This window comes from Mustela putorius, unplaced genomic scaffold (assembly GCF_011764305.1).
Source record: "Mustela putorius furo isolate JIRA1106 unplaced genomic scaffold, ASM1176430v1.1 tig00000759_pilon_pilon_pilon, whole genome shotgun sequence".
Lineage (NCBI taxonomy): Eukaryota > Metazoa > Chordata > Mammalia > Carnivora > Mustelidae > Mustela > Mustela putorius.
Window position 1 is genome coordinate 9,887,453 of NW_025421467.1, and position 15,890 is coordinate 9,903,342.

The following is a 15,890-nucleotide window of genomic DNA, read 5'->3' on the forward strand; positions in this document are numbered from 1 at the left end:
AGTGAAACAGATGAAATTCTGAGATAAAAAATACTACTAATTATTCTATCATCACACAGGAGAAGTTTTCAAATTGGCTTAACAAATTATCATTAAGCACCTTATATTAAAATAATTTTATATTCATAACAGAAAGTTTGATTGCAGGGAATAACAGCCAAAACTGGAAAAAATTACAAACTACTCAAAAAATGTATTGAGCCACATTTTGTGTTCATTGGTGTAGGGTGATACTCTCATTTTGTTTCTGAGCACTGCTGGTAACACTGATTTAATTTGTTCACCAACTATCTGCTAAGCTCTTAATGGCAGGCACGGTGCCAACAGAGCAGGAGCTTAGAGTCTATGCGTAATAATGACAACAAACATTATGATGTGTCCGATTAATAGCAGCACTTTCTGAAAACTGTGAGAATAAGGGAGAGAGATCACTGATTAAACCCAGGTAAATCAGGGAAGGCATGCTGAGCGCAGGTAATGGTTCTAATCCCAGAAAACGGACCGGGAGGGAGGCCAGAAAGGATGGTGGGTTTAAGGTGCTGCACTCACAAAGAACTGGTGGTCTGAACTGGAGGAGGGAGGTGACAGAACATCTGGTTAGAAATGAGGGGAGGGGGAACAGGGTGATGGGTACTGAGGAGAGCACGTGCTGTGTTGAGCACTGGGTGTTATACTTAATTAACTACTGAATCACTGAACACTGCATCAGGACTAATTATGTACTATATGGTGGCTAACTGAACATTAAAAAAAAAAAGAAAGAAATGCAGAAATGACCGTGAAAGAGGAGTCTGTCCATGGAGCTGCTCATAAGCACTCAGCAATGTCCAGTTCTCTCTCTCAATTATGTTTTCGGGTCTAATTCATGACGGTTTATAGTACTGTCATCCTGTTGAGTTTCTAAACATTCTGTAAAAGGTCTTTATCAATTCTAATTTTGTTGACTCAGTGGTTTTCTACTTGTGATTAGACTTGTGAGGTTTCTTTATTTAACTCAGGTTTTTAAAAAAACTATTTCAGTTTTTTTTTTAAATTGTTATTTCATAATTAAGTTAATCTTTTCAGCTTTATTATTTTCCCATTTGTTTTTGTTAGAATATTCTATTTAAAACTGTCTAACATTTAACATTCAATAATTAACTTATTTATGGTCCCTCCATTCCTGTTTCATTTAAGAGTATAATTCTTACTCTGCATTATAATTCTAGGTATATAACAGTGCTGTCCCTCTCTCCTTCTCTCCTTTACTTCCATGATCACTTACTGACCTCTAAATGGCAGGAGATTAATCTTTCAGTTGGTTAAGTTTTCAGTCTTCATTTTAACAGGTATTAAAGTGTAGAATGTATGCGTGCATGCATGTATTATATGTATGTATGTGTGCATATACATCTATATAGATGTATATATGTCATTTTATCATATAAAAGTTATTTCTAAATTTCTATTTTATTTTATAAAGCCTCTGATGTGTTCAATTTCTGCTCTGAGAAAATGTTGCATGGAGACCTGAGATTTACCTATTCATAGGATATGCAATTCTACATGTTTGATCACCTTACCATATTAATTACATTATTCAAGTTCTCGATTTTAGCAATATAGGATGTTAGCATTTGCCAAAAGAAAGAATCATTTTAATCACATGCAAACTTCCCATTTTGAATTAGGATACAAAATGTTCCTAAGGGGAATAATTTATACCATTACCATGATACAGTAAAGGACCATTCATCCCTAAGCCCTAAGGGTTCTGGAGAAATACTGGGTAGCATTCTGCAGCCCATGTCCTTATAATAATCTTTCTGTCTGTGATTTTTGTATCTCTTCTGCTTTCATATTTTGTATACTTCCCTTTTATTAAAAGATTTTATTTTTTGAATTTTTAAAAAAGTTATTAAAAATTTTTAAAAATTATTATTATTTTTTAAAGATTTTATTTATTTATTTGAAAGACGGAGGTCAGAGTAGGCAGAGAGGCAGGCGGAGGTGGGGGAGGCTGAGCTGAGAGCCCGATGTGGGGCTCAATCCCAGGACCCTGGGATCATAACCTGAGCCAAAGGCAGAGGCTTAACCCACTGAGCCACCCTGGCGCTCCGTATACCTCCCTTCTAAATAGAAGTCTAATTTGGAAAACTGGTTTCTTACCTGAGGTTTGAAAACCTCTGATGTGATTTGAAAAAGTACACATGATTTAGAATGAATTTGGCAAGTTAATCGACCAATGAGAGAATGCATATAAAAAGATTTAACCTTATCATTATTTTTTAAAATCTAGAAATATATGTCATTCTCTCTTGTTCTCGTAAGTAAAATAAGGGGGTTTATGGAAGGACATTTGGGTAAATATTTTAATTATTTCTTCAGTTTCCTATGTTTCTTCTTTGGTCAAAAACTGCTTGCATCATGCTGGTATCCTCAGTTTTCTGCACCTAAGTGAGCAATTCCCAAGGCCAGATTTCTCCCTGCATGCTGTAATACAATGTACATACAGGCTGGGAAAAATCCAAATGCCTGGGTATACTCCCCAACACAAATGTTTCTTATAAGTATAAGAGAAATTGTGGCCCTGTAACTTCCAAACTCTTTCTGTAAGTTTAGAGATGAGTTTAGAGGTTATATCTGGGCCTATCTGAAGAGTAAACAAAACATCACCTATGAGATATGTACAGCTCCTTAGAAGATTCTTAGCACTTCTGTGAGAGAATCAGAACTGCAACTTGTAAACCAACTTTCCTTTCAAATTAAAGGTATTTGTCTGGATATAAAAACAATCTCCCTGGCGAAAGTCCTAAACGGAGTTTATCAAGTACTGAATCAACATAAACATTTGTCTGGCAGAGTTACAGACTGGTTAAAGAAACAGTTCCATTTGTTCCTTAAACTTACAAATCAGAGGATTTGTAAAAACTATTTAAAAATGTATAAATTACCTAAATTTACAGAAGAAAATGAAAAAATAAGAGAATAAAAAATAAGAAAAAGGATAAATAAGAGAATTTTCAAAATATGGTTTTGAATATACTTCAGAAAGTTTTACCTCTAGGTGATATTAACCAGAAAACAACTCAATAAGCCTTGGAAATCATATTTTGTTAAATTACTGTTCAATCACTGTTCATTTTTAGTGAGGATTTTATAAACCTACTTTCACAATAAAAGGGGACAAAGTATGTTCCAATTTGATGTTCATTATTACTAGAAAGGATTCAATAATAAAATATATAACAACAGATAGTCAGAAAAGGGAGTAAACAAACAAACAAATACTCCTTAAAGAGGAGCAAGCACAGCATTTTAAATAAGGTCAGAGAAGATTTTGCCATTTCATTAGTCAGTCAACAGATTTCAATTGTATAACTAAATGGATTTTGGAGTGAGGGCAAGAGTGGACCAGGAAATAACAATAAACATAACAGTGTGCAGTAAACATAACAGGGCATTTACAATCAAAGAGCTGACATTTTAGTGAGAGACAACCATAAACTCATGAACAAATTAGGCATTATCAGGTATCGCTAAGTGCCATGAGTGAAACAAAACAGGGTAATGGCATAAAAAGTAGCATGGGAGGGGTCCCACTTTAGGTGGGGTAAGGAAGAAAATCATCGCTAAAGAAATATGAGGGATCGGGGTGCCTGGGTGGCTCAGTGGGTAAAAGCCTCTGCCTTCGGCTCAGGTCATGATCCCAGGGTCCTGGGATCGAGCCCTGCGTCGGGCTCTCTGCTCAGCAGGGAGCCTGCTTCCTCCTCCCTCTCTCTCTGCCTGCCTCTCTGCCTACTTGTGATCTCTCTGTCAAATAAATAAATAAAATCTTAAAAAAAAAAAAAAGAAATATGAGGGATGATCAGGGGATAAAAACCTTCAAACAGAAGAAAAAGTAAGTGCAAAGGAGGACTGTACCAAGCTGAACAGAAAGCAGATGATGAGAGGAGAGAGTGACCAGAACTGAGTTTAGAGGTCGGGAATCCTCTTTGTCTGACTCTGTGGGTCGTAATTCACAACCTTGATTTAATAGACACATAAGAGCACTTTCTACCCACCATACTGAAAAATACACATGGGAATTTACATTAAATAGCTATAGGAATCTTGAAACAATTAAATATATTATTAAGTTACAAAAAACTCAGTAAGTTCCAAAACCGAAAAAAAAAAAAAATAGGCCACATTCTCTGATTACAGTGTAACATACTCAGAAAGATAAAAACAAGGAATGGCCCCAAATTTCTACTCACTTTGTGATTAAAATATATCATTATGATCCTATGAGATTACTATCAGTAACTTCATAGCAGGTTTCTGAGAAGGCTGTTGATAAGTTAGCTCAGTCTAAAAGACTCCGTGGATATAAGCAAAGTACTTCAATGGGAGTTATATGAATACTTTCAGAATTAGCCATCTATCAACACTGGCTTAGGACCTAAATTTTGGGTAATGTGGATACAATGAATAAGACCGAGATCTATACATACAGAGACTGCAAAAACATAAGGAGAAAGGATTAAAACATGATAGAGGTAGATGGAAATTAGAGTATAAACACATATACAACATCTGACCATGGATTTGCATTCACTAAAAAATCTTATGAACAGCAGCAAAATCCCAAAAAACCCAATTAAAAACAAGAGAACCCTCTATGGGGGAAACAATGAATATACCTATTACTTAAGAAACTTCCTTTACATGTTGTGATGAGAGTTTTTTATACTGAGTAGAATGAGGATTTTAATCACACACAATAGTTCTAGGTAGTACTGGTGGTGATCTGAAAGGAAAGAAAAGTAATTTTTGCTTTAAAATAATTATTTAGAGGGGCGCCTGGATGGTTCAGTGGGTTAAAGTCTCTGCCTTTGGCTCAGGTCATGATCCCAGGGTCCTGGGATCGAGCCCTGCATTAGGCTCTCTGCTTGGCAGGGAGCCTGCTTCCCCCTCTCTATCTCTGCCTGCCTCTCTGCCTGCTTGTGATTTCTGTCAAATAAGTAAATAACATCTTTAAAAAAATAAAATAAAATAGTTACTTACAACATAAAAGTTACTGAACATATTTTTAGAGTATTTCCATGTCAAATACATGATACTCTGCAAACACCAGATATTTTTCTGTGAAAAATCCAATTTAAAACTACTCTATTTTTTATCTAAAGGTATAATCCTATTATTCTCAATATATATAATAGCCTATATGTGAATTACTTTCTTTTAAATGAGATTAACTTGGAACTTTATGTTAAACCAAATCTCAAAGTTCTATAAACTATACACATCCACCTAAAAAGTATTAATTGTTGAAAATTACAAAAAATCTTTTTCAAGATTTTACTTATTTACTTGACAGAGAGATGGAGAGAGAGTACAAGTAGGCAGAGCTGCAGGCAGGGGGAGAGGGAGAAGCAGGATCCGTTGAGCAGGGAGCCCAATGCGGGGCTTGATCCCAGGACCCTGAGACCATGACCTGGGCTGAAGGCAGAGGCTTAACCCACTGAGCCACCCAGGCACCCCGAAAACTATAAAAATTTTAATACTTTACAGCTTCTTCTGTATCATTAGCCCAAAACTATGCAGTAAGTTTTTAATGATATTTGCCCCTAGATAAAATTGAAGTTAATACAGTTAAGAAGACAACTAGTATTAGTTCAGTGTTACTACATACAACAGATTTGGCCTTTATTACAATTTTCTCTTCCAAATTCCTGTCAAGTGTGTTGTGAATTTGGTCCCTAATACCAACTCACAGAACCTGAACCGGAAACTGAACACAACCAAAACTGTATTAGAATAGCTTCTAACGGTACTTCAGTTACAAATGTTGATGTGCCATATAAAACACTGCCATCTAATGGGAGCATCTGGTAATTAAAAGGAACAAATAAAAACAGGAACTTTGCTTTTTAAAAAAACCACAGTTATGAGCTTTGTCATAGCATATTAAGAAATAAGAAGAATCAAATACCTCCTTCTATCAAGGGTATTAAAATCTAGTAAAGGATAAAAGTTAAGACAGAATTAATTATAGCAAGTTGTGAAATTATAAGGACAATAGTGGTAAGGTCTAAAACTGTGTAAAGGAGCAGAGAGGGAATCCAGAAAAGGTGTAATTCATTTTGAATTTTGTACTAGGAAACACTTAAAATAAGAAGTGATATTTGGCAGATTCAAAAGGATATCAGGTTTTTAACAGATGAATGTGTGGAGTGATGAAGATATGTAATTCTGTATTTATAACCTTTAATCTCATAACTGATAACACATTCTGCTCCAGTGAGATGAATTTAATCTCTGGAAAAGAGTCAACTGTTTTGGAAAGGAAATAGATAAGAAGGAATGCATAGTTTTGTGTGGCTGGAACCTATTACAGCTAAGGAATATGCAGAAGTTAAAAGTTAGACAAATAGATCACAATAGTCTTTAATGTCCAGATGAGGAATTTTAATGTTTTTCTTCAGATAACAAAGAGCAATCTGTCAAGTTTATGAGCATAATAGTGCTAAACCACAGACGCAGAGTTTCATTATGTGATGAGAGATATCACTGTGTATGATAAATATATTATCATATATATTATATATTTAGATGTTATATATATTATATACTATATTCCTGTATCATATATTAAGATATACATTTCTATAATTGTATTCATATGTAATAAACAAACCTGGAATACATTTTATATATTTAGTTTATATACATTTAACTTTATATGGTTTATAACATAGATCATATATGGAAAATTATACCTTTATAAAGTTAACAAAATATTTATAAATTTATATTGCACATATATATATGTATTAGATATATATGAGAAATACATAATGACATGTGTCTGTGTACGTGTATACAGAAATATTAGCAGCAGGTCTGCAATCTATTTGCTCCCTTAACTAGAGGTACTCGGGAAAGATGTCCTAGTCAAATCCCCTTGTAAACTTGCTATTGCAGACCTCCTGGTAAATGTACTAAGGATATTCAGTTGGCCTCTAATGTTCTCTAGTTACAGGAAAGTGCTTATTTTCATCATGCTTTTAGTTGATGGATGTGATCTCTCTAGGCGGCTTAATCCTAGAATGTATGGATTCCTATGGCATGGCTCCCTGAAAAACATCACTAAGCTATATAAGTATCATGCTATAAAATAAAACATTTAATGATTAAAATAGCTCTCTTTTCTGCAGATGATGCCCTGCATGCTTCTTTTTGAGACCTCCTATGTAAAATCTAGGCCAGAGCCAATCCAAAATGGCAAGAAAGGACCTGGAAAGCAGTGACAGCAGGTCCAGGCTTCTCCATGCTTCACCTGGGTCTCACAACTATCTGTATCCTTGAAATTCTTACATTGGATATTAGCTAAAATCTCCGATTTTTGTCATTTTGAGTATTTCAGCCTTTTGCATTTTATGCATGTGTGTTTATGTGTATATGTATACTATGTTTTTTAAATTAATATGGTAAAATACGAACATGTCCCAAACAACCGTTAAATTCCATCTCTGTTAGCAAAGCACCTTTATAATTTGTAGCACATTCTTCTGTGACTATGCATCCTACTCTACCTAAACCTAAAATCTAAAGATAAGCAAGAACTCTGTTAACTATACCCATAGCACCTAGAACTATGTGGCTGACATACGTTCACTAGTTTAATGAATGAGAAAATAAATATAGCGTATATGTTTTCCTTTACATAAATGGGATTGTGCTATATATAGAGGACAGCTTCCTATTTCAATGAGAATATAATCTATCTTTCAAGTCCAGTTCATACAGCTCTACCTCATTCTTTTTAAAGGCTGTAATGCAGCATTTTATGGTATGAATATAATTTATTAAACCACTTCATCTTTTGTTGGACATCTCGGTTGCTTCTAGCATATTTTGCATTAGCAAGAAAGCTACAGTGAACACTGGTGTTATTATATCTATATGTTTGTGCTATTATTTCCATACATTAGCTCCCTAGAAGTAAAAACACAGGGTTGATTTTATTGTTTTTAAAGATTTTATTTATTTATTTGACAGAGAGATAGAAGAGCACAAGTAGGCAGAGCAGCAGGCAGAGGGAGAGGGAGAAGCAGGCTCCCTGCTGAGCAAAGAGTCCGATGCGGGGCTTGATCCCAGGACCCTGACCTGACCCCAGGATCATGACCTGAGCTGAAGGCAGACATTTAACCGATTGAGCCACCCAGGTGCCCCCACAGAGTTGATTTTAGCGGGTGCTTTCAAATTACATTCTTTTTCACTTCTGTAAATCTGATAAAACTCTCATGTCCCTTTAAGCATCTTTTCTATAATGCTCAGTATGTTTATTTTTACTGTGAAATGAATTCTCCAAATTTTTTAAGTTTGTATTTCTTATTAATTTCTAATAACTATTAAATATAAAAGAAATTTATTATATTGCTACAAATAATGTTATTTTTGTCTTATTTTTTAACTTTTTGGAGGAGTCTTAACTGGCCACATATTCCCTTTACAACCTTTGGAGTTTTCAATTTTGCTTAGAGGTTCTCTACCTCAAGGTTATGAAAAAATCCTCTTATGTCTTCTTTAATGTACTAACAAAGTTTTGTTTGATATAGCTAAATTATCATTTTTTAAAAAATGTTTTGTTTATTTATTTGAGAGAGAAAGAGACAGAGAAAGTGCTCAGGAGCTGAGGGAGGGGCAGAGGCAGAGGGAGAAGCTTGCTCCCCACTGAGCAGGGAGGGAGCCTGATGCTGGACTCCATCCCAGAACCCTGGTACATGACCGGAGCCAAAGGCAGACGCTCAACTGAGCCAACCAGGCATCCCTGATATAGCTAAATTATTAACCATCTAGAATTTTATGGTGGATTTACCAGATGAAAACAAAATATTTTAAGGCATTTTAAAATGCAATATTAACTTTTTAAAATTTTGCACTCCATTTTTTATATTAAATTCCCAAATCTAGACCTGGATCAGAGCTGTTTAGCATATGAAGTATAAAAGAAATGATTCAACTAGTTTTCATTTATTTTCTATACAGGTAAAATCTAACAACAAATGCCATTTTTAATACTCATGGGCTTTCTGAGACACTTTATCTTTTTACTTAATGAAAATAGGGGCGGGCAGAAAATAACCATGATACACTGGTAAATTTACCAGTCTTTGTTTGGACTATTAATGAATAGCTACAAAGCTCCAAAACTAGAGACTGTGCACACGTCTTTTTTAAAAAAATAATGATTAAGATTATGCATATGAGGTGATTTATATGATCTAGTATAGCAGAAAACTTATAAATCATGTTCAGATTTTTTCAGAGGGTAGAAGGCAGGGAGAAAAATGAAGGAAATCACTAATATTTGCCTATGTTCTGTTATATCTTTAACACTTCATAGACAATATTATACTTGGCTTTGCAAAAATGGTTTAGAAGTTTTCTTGTATTTACTTTGGTTAATTTTTAGAGACTTCAAAAAAATAAGACTTGTAAGGAAGGAAGAGTACTTTCAATACGAAAATAAAATACCTAAAGTTTTCTCCATACTAAAATTGTCTTTATTCCCATGAATAATACATATTAATATTCTTGAACGCTATATTTAAGCTTAAAAACATCCCTCCAAAACAAGCTTAAAAATAACTTCCACTTACCTGCCGTAAAGTACGTGCCACTATGCTTTCTAAGACTGGTCCTCTATCTTCATGCAGCAAATGAACTTCATCAAGAATAAGGAGCTTTACAATTTGGGAAAGAGCTACATCTCCGACACTCTTTCTTGTCACTACATCCCATTTTTCTGGGGTGGTCACCAGCATCTGTAAGATAAGATAAAATAAAAAAGAGAAAAAGTCACATAGTTTATATAAATTACAAATGTGTCATTCAAAAAGAATTATGACTGGCAACCTTTATACAGATCAAATAAGAAGTGTTTAAAATATCCCAGAATGATATGTAATTCACTGTAGACACTGTCATTTCAAGAGTAATATTTCATTTCATTTAGCTTCACGTAAGTTGTGACATTAAGCAGTTATTTAAAACTCAATGATAACAGTCTGTCAAAAAATTATAGTAAAGTGTACAAAATACAAAGCTTTTTTGAAAAGTGTCTTATGATGTAAAAAAACAAATGATTCTGGGTGCCTGGTTGGCTCAGGTCATAATCCCAGGGTCCTGGGATTGAACCTGCTTTGGGCTCTCTGCTCGGCGGGGAGTCAGCTTGTCCCTCTCCCTCTGCCCCTCCCTGTCTCCAGTAAATAAAATCTTTAAAAAAAAATAAACAAAACAAAACAAAAATTCTATCTTTTAAACTGCATACAATGATAATGGCCTTTACCTGAAAAGGGACAATGAAGTGAACCAAATGTTAAAAGGCAATAAGAAGGAAACCAAGAATCCACTCCAGGAATGATCACCTGTTTATACCTACCCAAATGTGAAAGAAACTTTACTACGGACACACAGTTTTCAAAAAATTGCCCTTTAATATCAACTAGTATATGCACTATTTTGTACCAAAAATAATACAAACAATACAGCCTAACTGGCATACAACTGCAATCCAAAGACAGTCACTGGAGATTCCAGGGTGTGTAGAGCAGGAGGTTAAGCCTGACGCATTTATGTGAGCCTCACAGTAGCAGACCATTTAACATGAAACTATAATGAAAATTCTCTTTGCTTTTCACACATTAAACTGTCTCCTCTAAAATCATCCTGTTGCAGAGAAAAAGATGACAAGTTTAATAATACCTTCTACTATAGTAATACTACATTAGGAAACGAGCCAATATGTGGACAATTCAAAGAATACTAGATAAATCAAAACTACAGTTTCTCATCAGGATTAGAGACCGATGATAATCACAGTTGAACTGCGCTTTGAAGGGGTTCACTAAGATGAGGGTCAGAGTGTTCTCTCAACACTTTTGTTATTTCACATCTGGTTAAGTCACCTATGGGGACAATAATTACCTTGATTTTTGTTTTATTTTTAATTTTTAGATTGGTACAAATTATATATAAACTCCTTAACAAATCCAAAACATGATGTGCCAATATGACCTGTTGCATTATTAGAGATACCACTGCTTTCATTATGAGATGAGCTGTATCAATGACAAAATTTCAAAGCTGTACTTGAAGAGAAATTAACAAACTAGTGAATCGTATCTAAGATACGAAATACTATAAATCCAAAGTTACTTAGTTCAAAGTTGCTAAAGCTGAATGGCAATGTTGAGATCACAACAAATTTTACGGAAAGGATATGCTGCTGGAATTAAGTATAAACAGATGTATAATAAATTTTGAGATCTAAAATGGGTAAAAACATTCACTGTGAATTAAAATCTCTTGGAACAAATTCAAATTGAACTTCTACTTTGAATAATGACAACTTTAGAATAATCCAAAATATAGGGATTACTTATTAACAACCCTTTTTATTCAAAATCCTGGAAGACAAGCCTATCTGTTTTCAAAACAATTCTCATACGCTGTATATTTAATATAAAAATTTAAATAAGTAAGCTTATTAAGTCATGAATGTTAGGAATGACACAGGGTACACTTTTAAATAATAAAGCTTGGCTTCCTACCTCACCATGAACTTAGAATATGATGCTTATACTGTCTTATAATTAACTTTCAGCGATGACAATGTGGCAACAAATTGTAAATCAAATTTTTCAGATATCAGAAAGCTATACTGATGAAACCTTAAAAATCCATTTTAGCATTTTATTATACTTTACTTTCAGCACAGTGAGAAGAGGCTTCATTTATATTACTATTTTATCACTTCAATTCCCTGAACTTAAAATGTCTAGAACATGAAGTGTCACATTTGCTTAATGAATTGGAACTCATGCAAGACATTTCCATCTGCTCTTATATTGGGGCATGGGTTAACCGTCAACATTTTTACTGTCAACTTAAATTTCTCTCAATACATGTACTTATTCCCTCAGAAACACAAAAATCATTACTTGAAACTGTTCCAGTTTTATCTTGTCCACTGGGAAAAATGGCACAGTCGCGATGTTATATACAACCATTGTGTCAAAAATTTGGTGTCTTTAGTTTTAAAATGCTTATCCATTTGATAGAAATACCAAATGACCTGAGACCTGGCAGAACCAATTCATCTGGTAGTTCACTTAAACATTAATATTAATATTAATATTATAGCATTGCAAATCACAATTAGCATGCTGTACATCAAATCCTGAGAACATATTCATCTTACAGTTTATATCCCTTGACCAATATTTCCTCATTTCCTGAAATTCCAGCCCTTGGCAACCACCTCTCTACTCTTTAAGTTCATCTTTTTTATATTCCACATTTAAGTTAGAACACACAGTATTGGTCATTCTCTGTCTTATTTCACCTAGCATAATGTCCTCAAGGTCCATCCATGTTGAAAAGTTTGAGTTTCCTTCCTTTCTATGGCTGATCAATATTCCATTGTACATATACACTACATTTTCCTTATCCATCCACTGGGGGACACTTGGGTTGTTCCCATGTCTTGGCTACTGTTGATAATGCTGCAAAGAACATGAGGGAATGTGAAGACATTAAATTTTGTCAAAAATTTTTTCTGCATTTAATAAGATTATGGTATGATTTTTCTCTTTCATTCTATTAATATGATGTATTAGTCTGTTTATATTTTCTCTTTCTCCATGAGTCAGTAGATTGTATGTTTCTAGGAATTTATCCATTTTTTCTAGATTGTCCAATTTGCTGATATATGATTGTTCATAGTAGTCTCTTATGATCCTCTCTATTTCTATGGTATCCAAATTGGAAAGGAAGTAGTGAAACTGTCACTATATCAGTATCAGAAGACATGATACTATATATAGAAAACCTTAAGGACTCCACCAAAAAAAAAAAAAACAAACCCTGTTAAAACTAATAAATTAATTCAGTAAAGTTACAGGATACCAAATGAATAGATAGGAATCTATTTTATTTCTATAAATTACTAACAAACTACAATAGAAATGAAGAAAATAATCCCAATTACAATTACATCAAAATGAATAAAATACCTGGGAATAAATTTAACCAAGGAGCTGAAAAATCTACATACTTAAAACTACAAGACACTGATGAAAGAAATTGATGGAGACCCTAATAATTAGTAAGATATCCTGTGTTCATGGATTGGAAAAATTAATATTGTTAAAAAATCTACAGATTCGGGGAACCTGTGTGGCTCAGTGGGTTAAGCCTCTGCCTTCGGCCCAGGTCATGATCTCAGGATCCTGGGATTGAGGCCTCCATTGGGCTCCCTGCTTGGCAGGGAGCCTGCTTTCCCCCTCTCTCTGCCTGCCTCTTTGCCTACTTATGATCTCGCTCTCTCTGTCAAATAAATAAATAAAATCTTTTAAAAAAAATCTACAGAGTCAATGTAATACATATCAAAATCCTAACAGCATTTTTCACAGAACTAGAACAAAAAATTCTAAAATATGTATGAAACCATAAAAGACCCGAAATAGACAAAGCAATCTTGAGAAAGAAGTACTAAGTGGGAGGCATCATAGTCCCTGATTTCAAATTATTTACGGTAGCCAAGATATGGAAGCAACCTAAGTGTTCATCAATGGATGAATGGAGAAAGATGTACACACACAATGGAATAACAGTTAAAAAATACAGAAGGAAACTTAACTATTTGCAATAATATGTATAGACCCTGAGGATATTATGCTAAGTGAAATAAATTAGAGAACGACAAGTACTCTAATCATTTCACTTATATGTGGAATCTAAAAAACAAAACAAATGAACAAACAAGACCAAACACAACTTACCGATACAGAGAACAGATTAGTGGTTATCATAAGGGAAGAGGTTGGGGTGGGGTAAAATGGGTGAAGGGGGTGCAGTATATAGTGATGAACGATAAACAAACTCACTGTGGTGATCACTTCGTTGTGTATACAAAGAATAAATTATTATGTTGCACACCTGAAAGTAATATGTTATAAACCAATTTTATAGCAATAAAAGTAATATATTAAATAAATATAAGAAATTTTAAAAATAAAAGCATATTTTCTTGCCTTTATAAAATTCAGAGGTGATTTTGAAATTTTATACTTAGACTATAAAAAATGGGGGGAAATGTTTAAACTAATTACATAAATGAATTTTTCAAAAAAACAGAATGCTAAAGTACCAAAATATAGTCATTAAAATCCCATAGATTAATAACATAATACTATTATTTCATCAATTCGCAGGAGCCATTATTATAAGCTAAACCATCACTGTAAGTGTCAGTAAGAAGGTTAAAAAACAAACAAACACTATCAAGGAAATTTTTCTTTTCTTCATGATAAGTGTATTCTTTAATCCCCATCACCTATTTCAACCACTCTTCCACCCAGATCCCCTCTAGTAATCATCAGTTTGTTCTCTGTAGTTAACAGTCTATTTCTTGGTTTGTTTCTCTGTCCTTTTTTTTTTCTTTGCTTTTTGTTTTTTAAATTCCACAGATGAATGAGAGCATATGGTATTTGTATTTCTCTGACTTAGTTCACTTAACATTATACTCTCTAGCTCTATTCATGTTGCTGCAAATGGCAAGATTTCATTCTTTTTTAAGACTGAGTATATTCCATCATGTTTACCACCTCCTTTTTATCTGCTAATTTACTGATGGACACTTGGTTTGCTTCCATAGTTTGGCTTTGTAAATGATGCCACACTAAACATAAGGGTGCATGTATTGCTTTGAAGTAGTGTTTTGGTATTTTGGGGATAAATAGCCGATAGCCTGATTAAGGGATAATAGGTTATTTTTATTTTTAATTTTTTGAGGAATGTTTTGGGAAACCTCCATACTGTTTCCCATAGTGGCTGCACCAATTTTCAATCCCACCAACAGTTCACAAGGGTTACTTTGTCAACATCCTCTTCAATACTTGCTTCTTGATTTTAGCTATTCTGACAGGTGTGAGTTGATATCTCATTGTGCTTGTGATTTTACACATCCCTGATGACGAGTGATGCTGAGCATCCTTTCATGTGTCTGATGGCCATCTATATGTCTTCTTTGAAGAAATGTCTGCCCATGTCTTCTGCCCATTTCTAAATTGGATTATTTGTTTTCTGGATATTGAGTTGTATTTTTTAAATATATTTTGGATACTAACCCCTTATCAGTTATGTCATTTGCAAATATCATCTCCCATTAGGTGGGCTACCTTTTAGTTTTGTTGTTTCCTTTACCATGCAGAAATATTTATTTTGATATAATCCCAATAGTTCATTTATTTTTACTTTTATTTCCCTTCCTTAGGAGACATATCCAGAAAAATTTTGCTATGGCCAATGTCAGAAATTATTGTCTGTGCTCTCTTCAAGCCATTTTACAGTTTCAGGTCTCATATTTAGGTCTTTAATCCATTTGTATTTTTGTGTATGGTGAAAGAGAGTGCTCCAGTTTCATTCTTTTGAATGTAGCTGTCAGTTTTCCCAACACCATGTGTTGAAAAGACTTTTTCCCAATGTATATTCTTGCCTCCTTTGTTGAACATTAATTGATCATATAATTGTGGGCTTCCTTCTGGGTTTTCTATTCTGTTCCATTGATCTATGTGTGTTCTTATGCCAGTACCACACTATTTTAATTACTACTGCTTTGTAAGATTACTTGAAATCTGGAATAGGGATACCTCCAGTTTTGTTCTTTTTTCAAGACTACTTTGGCTATTCAGGGTCTTTTGTGGTTCCATACAAATTTTAGATTGTTCATTCTAGTTTTGTGAAAAATACTGGAATTTTGATAGGGATTGCACTGAATGAGTACATTGCTTTGGGCAGTAGAGACATTTTAACAATATTTGTTCTTCCAACCCATGACCATGGAGTGTCTTTTCTAT

At 34.0% G+C, this 15,890-nt stretch overlaps 1 protein-coding gene across 2 annotated transcripts in view; it reads right to left on the bottom strand.

The window, feature by feature from the left end:
• ASCC3 (activating signal cointegrator 1 complex subunit 3) overlaps positions 1-15,890 on the bottom strand; it is a 336,070-nt gene that overhangs the window by 195,820 nt on the left and 124,360 nt on the right. For both annotated transcript variants that reach the window (XM_045084262.1, XM_004767092.3), the window contains exon 11: positions 9,630-9,794. In XM_045084262.1, the coding sequence (XP_044940197.1) occupies positions 9,630-9,794 (165 nt within the window). The remainder of the gene's footprint in view (positions 1-9,629; positions 9,795-15,890) is intronic.